Source organism: Papaver somniferum, chromosome 8 (genome assembly GCF_003573695.1).
Source record: "Papaver somniferum cultivar HN1 chromosome 8, ASM357369v1, whole genome shotgun sequence".
In the NCBI taxonomy this organism is placed as follows: Eukaryota; Viridiplantae; Streptophyta; class Magnoliopsida; order Ranunculales; family Papaveraceae; genus Papaver; species Papaver somniferum.
The window spans coordinates 131,541,483-131,549,143 of record NC_039365.1 but is presented as its reverse complement, the minus strand read 5'-3'; the positions used below and the strand labels follow the sequence as shown (position 1 = coordinate 131,549,143).

Sequence of the window (7,661 nt, the reverse complement as noted above, 5' to 3'; positions counted from 1 at the left end):
CTAATAGTGAGAACAAAATGAACAAATACGTAATTTGTTCATTCCATAGAAACTACCCTTGGTGTTGAGTTGATCTTATTAAATGGTGCCTTTTTCGAGTAAATTCAAAACAGGACAAATGGAGCCTAATAAAATACACAATTGATGTACTAAACTTTTTCCAGTCTCGGATATTCCAAGAGATTCAAATGATCTGGCTCACTTATTAGCCAAACTTTCACTAAGTTTAAGTAGTGAAGTATGGAAGATCTCTATTCCACAACGGGCAATTGATAATTTAAGTAGTTGTGAAGAATGGAACATCTCTATTCCCGGGCGGGCAATTGATAAAATTGGGGTGTATGTAAACTCATTGTAGTTTGATCTTTACTCAGTAAATTTCTTCTTTCCTAATTAAAAAAAGGGTCACGATAAATCAGTAGCTTACTGTTATACAGTATTAATCAAAGTTGCTTCGATATCCCCAATTTCTATCTATCAAGTTATTCTTCAAGTTAGTTATGGTTTCTACCATTATCGAGCTACTCTTCAAGTTATGGTTATGATATGTTAAGCCGATTTCCTGTCCTAATTGTTGTTGAAAGCAACTGTGTTTCAAGCTTCCTTAACAAATTCAAAATTTATGTATGCCTCTCGTTTTCACTTGAAATAAAAATGTAGTAATTTGTTTGATCTCATTTTGTAACTTGTTAACTGTTTTTCTTGGGATTAGGGAACGAGTATTTTCATGCTCAAGCGCATTGATACCTTTTATCAGCTTCATCTTGATATTAAGAGAATATGTAAACATGAGTCATTTGCACTTGCACACAATCCCCCCGGGACTCATCATTACCAAGACAAACACAGATGCCTATTTCTAAGTGCTAAATCTAGAATTATACAGATAACCACTATAAGTTACACAATATGGATTAGGATCGGTACCCATTATCACAACAGTAGAATACACCTACCTACAAAGTACAACCTAGCCACATATCCTTTCTCTGCTAACTCTTACTACAAGAAATGAGAATCTGTTAACTAGAAGTGATCAATAACATATATTCCAACCTTAACAGTCCACAAATGGTAGCGTTTTTGCTAACTATGACTACACTTTCCTATGAACAACGTGGAAAACAACTGTTGAAAAGAGCCTCTGATTAATCCCTGGGCCGTGCCAACCATAACGAACTGAGTGCTCGTAAACGAGAGAAGTAATCGTTAATAACTAAAAATGCACGGGCTGCTTGTCGTGTAGTCAATATCCGATGCATTTGTTGTAAAGTTTGTTGCCGCAGAAGATCAGCCTGGACATTGCCCACACAATTATCTTTGGGGTCCTTCATAATATATATTTAACATTAATGTAGTAATTATATACCTGATCAAGGAAGTTCTCAAGAGTTCCCAATTTTCCCATTGCGATTGCCATCTGGCCCATGTAGTCCGCTACATTTCCAGAACCAGGACCCAGCGAACCAGCAGAGAGGGTTTCTGACAAAGATTGCTGCAAAGCTTCCATCCCTTGAGACAAAGCATCCTCAGCCTGTTGAGAGGATTGCTGGAGATTACAGATGCCCATTAACTGTTGATCTGTCAAGGGTTCAAGGTGGTTCCCAAGAATCTGAAATTACATTGTACACCACATTTGTCAAAAGTGAGAAAAAATAGAGTTACTTATATCAGAAAATCCTAGAGATGGAACGCTGATAACCGAAGCAAATAATAAAGAACACACCTTAAGAAGTTCAGAAGAGCGAAAACCTCCTAACCACATGAAAAACCGTTCTGCAGGTGTCTTCCACATGCCAGAAAGCATGTGGAATACATCTGATTTTGTAGCAGTGGTCTTTAGCTGGAAAATTTCATCGTAATGTGACATCACACCGTCAACAAGAAGCCGAAGCTCATTATCCCCCACATTAGATTTCACGGCCGTTCTCAGGTCATTGATCTGCCGTTGATGTTCATCTAGCCACCTGGCATACTCCATATCGAACGCTAAGTTCCCTGAAACTCAAAAATATTATCACCAGATGAAAATGAAATCTTTGTGGTGTTCCAATATAATTAATGCCTTAAATTCAAGAAAGTAATAGCAAGATTGTCTATTAGAGTATGTCTCATGCATACCTTTTCCACCAGTTAAATGACCTTGTTCAGCTAAGGATCCACTTGCAATAAATATACCCTGAACCAGAAACAAGCTGGATTAATCAGGGTTTTGGAAATATCAAGGTCAGAGAGGTGGTTGTGGGTGCAAGAATCAGACTAAACGCGATGAATATACTGCCAAAGAAACAACTGACAACAAGTTCTGTATAAGCAAGAAAGAAAGCCTCATGCCTGTTGTCGTGCTCTTTGAAGCTCTTTCTCAAGTTGGTTAAGCTTTATTCGGCTACTTTCTAATTGCTGAACATAGGCCTGCATAAAATCAGATTAAAAGATACACAACACAAAAATTAAAAATTGTCAGATGTTAACGAACAAGGAAACCTAAACCTCAAAGCAGGCATCATGTGTTAATGAACTGTGATTTAGGTGTACTAAAATGCGAGCAAAATTATGTAATTTGCTTTAGTTTTCTAGGTTGGTTGAGGTTTAAGGTAAACTTCCGAAAGAATAGCTTAAAGATGTTTAGCAAGTTTGATTTGAAATGAAATCAGACCCATGCCAAATGTGTTATGTACATTAAAAACAAGTACATTACAGCCCAAGTCTTACAGTATTATACTACTACTTATCAGTTTCATTGACACCATAAGAAACTAAAGTGGAAGCTAAGAAAGTACAGCAATTCAAGCATTGTGGTACTAACGTATATTGCTTAGCAATTCTGTCCACATACCGGCAATATCTTAAAGGTATTCATCACCGTAGCTGTCAGAGACTCAAATTATTCTAGCTGTTCATATCACACACTTTTACTAGACATTTCTGCAATTAACATTAACCTAGCCCACTAGGTATATTAACATTAGCCTAGCCCACTAGGTATATTAACATTTACCTAATACATTTTTCTTACGTTTCCATCTAGGCCCAAATGAAAATGATGCAAGGACTGATTTTAGAGGATCCCTTTGTCATGTAAACAAAAATCAAAACGTTTCGATTATCAAAATGTGATCCCTCAGACCAACATAAGAACATACCCTACTTCAAGTGAAAGAAACAAAATTAATCACGATTTCTCAAACAACATACGAATCCCGCAGAATGTAATAGAGGAAAAGAAAGATAAGACTTTGACCTTCTTCCTTAAGCGACTTTTCCTTGCAGCTTCACGGTTTTGAGCAAGTCTTCGCAGTGACTGTTCAACCGTCGGGAAGTTTGGCCAAAAGCACAGTTGTTCAGTCTCCAAACACTAGGTTAATTAGTAATGTAAGACATCAGTGAATGAAAAACAAGAACCTTTTGGTCTCCCAGCTTTCCGTTTAATCTATCCATGGAATCCACGGATGTACCTCCTCCTTCACAAACGCCTGGAAACTACAAATATTACAAATGCAGAATTGAAGGTCGGATTCATGTCTAAGACTGCGATAGACGGGATACAAAATGAATACGACAAACCATTTAGATTAAAACAATGATGCAGATTAAGCGATTATCTGTTTCAACATGGTATATTGAACCAGTACAAACTAGAGTGCCGGATGGTCCATTTCATCATCTCTAAGCCATAAGAGCTCACTGCAGAATTTTGCGAAACCTGTCCATGACTTAACCGGAAAATCAAGCTTGAATTCCCATAAGAAGTCAAAACTTGTAGTCCTCATTCATCATTGCGTTAAATCCTTTTCAAATTGAACCTTCTTTCTTTTAAGTACAAATTTTGCCTTCTTTAAATCTAAATTTTTTGGAATTTCTTAATAGGTACATCAATCCCCACACCACAACTAAGGTGAAGCTTGTCGGAGTGATACTAAATTGAGAATTCTATGAACTCGAACAGGAAAAGCTAATAGAAGTAGCAAAAAAACTAAGTCACCTGATTTTTATGGTCATCAGTATCTGTGGATGTATCAGTATGTTGACTTGTATCAGGCATTATTCCTGTAGATTCTCCCCAATTTTCAAAAAGCCCATTTCCTAATGGAGCAAGAGCCTGAACGTTATTATTGTTTCCTTTCTGAAAATACGGCCTTGAATCAACTCCATTATTCCTCGGAGAATAAATTTCAGAAGTGTTAACGTTCTGCGAAATATCAAGCAATGAATACGAGATTTTGCCTTTTCAGAAATTAGGATACACACGGGGCTAGAATAAATGTTGATACAAATAGAGCGAGAGAAACAGGGAGATAGAGGATTACAGAGTTAAACCCTGGAATCTGTAAAGAAGCAGCAACAACAGAACTAGTTGATTTCAAACTAAAAGAAGGATCTGAAAAAACAAAACAAAACAAAACAAATAAATAAGATTATAAATGTGCACATAAAATTCAAAAACAGGGATGCAGGTTGTAGAGTTGTAATTGTCCATACTTGAGTGAGGCATATTTATATAATCATTATGATGAAACCCATTGGATTGTTCAAGCTCTCCAAGATCGGAAAACCTTGGTTGGTTCAGACGACTACTCTCATCTCCTCTGCTTCATTGAAGAACATAAATGAAAGAGTGACTTATAAAACTTAATCAAATATTTCCATAAGTAACATGACCACCCAAATTAGTACTCAAATTAATCAAAGAGTTTTAATAAGCGTAAAACTCTGAGTGGAAGGGAATGAACAAAAAATGAAGAAGAAGAAGATGAATACATTACTGTGAAGCTCTGCATTACTATTGTCTTTCTGTTTTGATAGTCACAGGAAATCTTTTGTCTTTCCTCCTCACTTTGCTGTTTCTTTTTTTGTCTCTAAATTCATACTACTTATTACACATATCACTATTAATCCTCCATTACTGATGTTGCTTGTTGTTGAAAACAAAATAAATGAAGTTTGATGAAGAAAAAACAAATGATGAGAAAATCTTGGGATCAATCTTTAACATTATTATTATTATTAATATTATTTTATTAGATTTTATTAGTATAGCTTTTGTACAGAGAGCTAGACGTATCAGTACGGTTTTCTCTGTGTTCGTTTAATTGATTAAAAAAAAAGAGTTTTCAGCTTTTAGTATGATTTCTGATTTTTTCGGGATTTTAGTTTCCCAATAATACTGACTCCTCTCTGCGTAGCTTGCAGATCAGATGTTGATGGGATGATGAAACAAGCAAAAAAAAAAAGGAGAACCTTTCCTTCAAAGCAACCTCCTCTTCCTACGGCTCGAGGCACTCTCTCTTTTTTCTCTCACCCTTTACCGCCAAAAATCCACGAATCCACGTTATCTCATTTCTCGTTTGTCACCCCTGATTATTTTGTTATTTTACTTACGGGCAAACTGAAAATTCACAAAGATAATTATTTCACCTTTAACGTCTTTCCACGAGGCATCCGATATTCCGAGATACTTATAGATCAAAAAAATCCTCCCTAATTTTGGGCTATAAATTATTTCATCTACCTAACAGGAAACGATAAAGGGTGTTTAAATTTGATGAACCTACCAATTTATCCTCTAAAAAATATTAACACTATCAATTTACCCCCATTAACTCTTAAGTTAAAAACCGATTCTTCTTCTCTTCTTCTCCCTCATTTTTCTTTTTCTTTGAAACCAAAACATCGTCGATCATCGACGATCCAAAAACGATTAATCAGTGTTTTTTTCTTTTATATAATGACGAAACGAGTGAAGCATGCTACTAAATGGAACTATCTTAGTGCGAGTAATCCTGAAATTGTTGAAGCGATTGGAAAGAAACCAAAGAGGAAAACGGTCAAGGAAGATGAACCATTTTTGATCCCACAAGAGGAGGAAATGGGTCGAATCAGGTACTTTTCTATCAACCAAATCCTCTAAACTAGGTTTTAGTAACATACAATCGCTTAGAAATCGAAATTTTTGAAATCGTAATTTTCCGGGTTTCACAGAATCGGATTATGTTAATGTTGTTGTGAACCGAATGATTTTAGAAACAGTTGATGTTCTTGGTCTCAAACACCGATTGTGCTGCATGTGTTTTCTGATTCGAGAAATTTGAACCAGAATCGGTCAACGTTAATGACCACACAGCCCGATTCAGTTACGGTAGGGATAACCGTTTTTTCTGTAACTTTTTTTCGTTAGAATCAGATTATATATGTGCCCTCAAAAATCGATCGTGTAGACTTTGATTTATATCTGCTTATCCATAATCGAACTTTATATGTATATCGAGTAAACCGATTTTTGCTTGAAGAACTGCCCATAGTTTCTGTATGTTTTTTCTGTTATAATTGGATTACATGAGCACTTAAATAACCCGATTGTTGATTTGTTATGTTAGGAATCAGACTTTATATGTATATCGAGTAAACCGATTATTGTAAGAAGAACTGATCAACGTTTCTGTATGTTTTGTTTTTTTGAATCGGATTACATGAGCACTTAAATAATCCGATTGTTGATTTGTTATGTTAAGAATCGAACTTTATATGTGTATCGGGTAAACCGATTTTATACCTTGACTTCAAAAATATGCATCTGATTCCATTGGTGTTTGTCGCTTAACTCCGTATTCTACAGGACAAACAAGGGCAACCAACAAAAGCAAGCCGAAAAGAAATATAAGAGGAAAAATGACTTTGATTCTCCTAAGAATTTGGGACCTCGTCGAGAGGGCGGTCAAAATTTGAATGCTTCCCACCGAAGGGCCACAGGGAGTAAAGCCAAAGGGATCATCATCAATGACCCACCACCTCAAGCGGAGCAACCAGCACAAGAAAAATCTGATTCTGATACACCTACGGAAGAAGGAGGTGGTGATAGAGAAGTTGCCGAAGAAGAAAGTGATGAGGAAGTTAACGAAGAAGAAAGTGGTGTCAAGGAGATCAATAAAGAAGAAAGTGGTGGCAAGGAAGGTGATGGAGAAGAAAGTAGTGGCAAGGAAGGTGATGGAGAAGAAAGTGAGGATGAAGGTGATGAAGAAGAAAGTGAAAATGAAGGTGAAGAAAGTGAGAATAAAGGTGATGAAGAAGAAAGTGACAATGAAGTTGATGAAGAGATAGGAGAAGTGCAAGAACAAGTCAAAGGAGAAGAAGTTCAACAACAATTCCAAGGAGGAAACGCTCAAGAACAAGGTAAGACAGATGGTAAGAAGAAATATGTTCCAAAGAAGAAGAAAGGCGAGCACATGCCCCACCCGCTGAAGATGTTTCCTCGCGGCCCTAAGGATCCCGTTTACGGGTTACCCGGTGATGGAGGACATATGTTATGGGGGTACAAATACAGTTGGGCGGCGGTCGTCTGTCATACCATAGTAACCACCTAAACCTTATGCTGCGTAACATAAAACTTATTATCCGCATAGTGTTTTGATTATTGTCCATCGAGTTTGTTTTGTTTTATAGGATCACAAGGATTCCGTTCGTCTTATGAAGCCAGGAACGTCAGTGAGTATGATGAAGAGTTGCCCACTGGAAGCAATATAATCAACCATTAGAGAAGTTCAGGAAGTAATAGACCTAGTCTTTTCTACGGGGTTGATGCCTGCGGTCGAAAATTTGGTTCTTGGTTACGACAAACCTTTTTGTTCCACCTTTTCCGAGAGATATTACAGGGAAACGGATACTTT

General features: G+C 36.8%; 1 protein-coding gene across 2 annotated transcripts; it reads right to left on the bottom strand.

Annotated features, from left to right (window-relative positions):
- Positions 1–783: 783 nt before the first annotated feature.
- LOC113304366 (transcription factor HBP-1b(c38)-like) lies at positions 784–4,900 on the bottom strand. 2 transcript variants are annotated; one of them, XM_026553466.1, is made up of 11 exons: positions 4,759–4,900; positions 4,480–4,589; positions 4,308–4,378; positions 3,983–4,189; positions 3,403–3,480; positions 3,242–3,301; positions 2,335–2,412; positions 2,122–2,179; positions 1,727–1,998; positions 1,370–1,612; positions 784–1,295 (listed from the first exon to the last, which is right to left on the bottom strand). In XM_026553466.1, exons 1-11 carry the CDS (start codon positions 4,776–4,778, stop codon positions 1,149–1,151), a joined length of 1,344 nt encoding a protein of 447 aa, XP_026409251.1. In that variant the 5' UTR covers positions 4,779–4,900; the 3' UTR covers positions 784–1,148. The 2 variants fall into 2 exon arrangements, with proteins under 2 accessions (XP_026409251.1, XP_026409252.1); XM_026553467.1 differs by having other exon boundaries at positions 4,480–4,586.
- Positions 4,901–7,661: the final 2,761 nt, after the last annotated feature.

Excerpts from the sequence above, each read along its gene's own strand:
- LOC113304366 (XM_026553466.1), bottom strand. The coding sequence starts at position 4,778 with ATGCAGAGCTTCACAGTAAT. Across the intron at positions 3,302-3,402 it reads GAAAGCTGGGAGACCAAAAG|TCACTGCGAAGACTTGCTCA; the intron begins GTTCTTGTTTTT and ends ACGGTTGAACAG. Across the intron at positions 1,999-2,121 it reads TCATTTAACTGGTGGAAAAG|GGAACTTAGCGTTCGATATG; the intron begins GTATGCATGAGA and ends TTTGAGTTTCAG.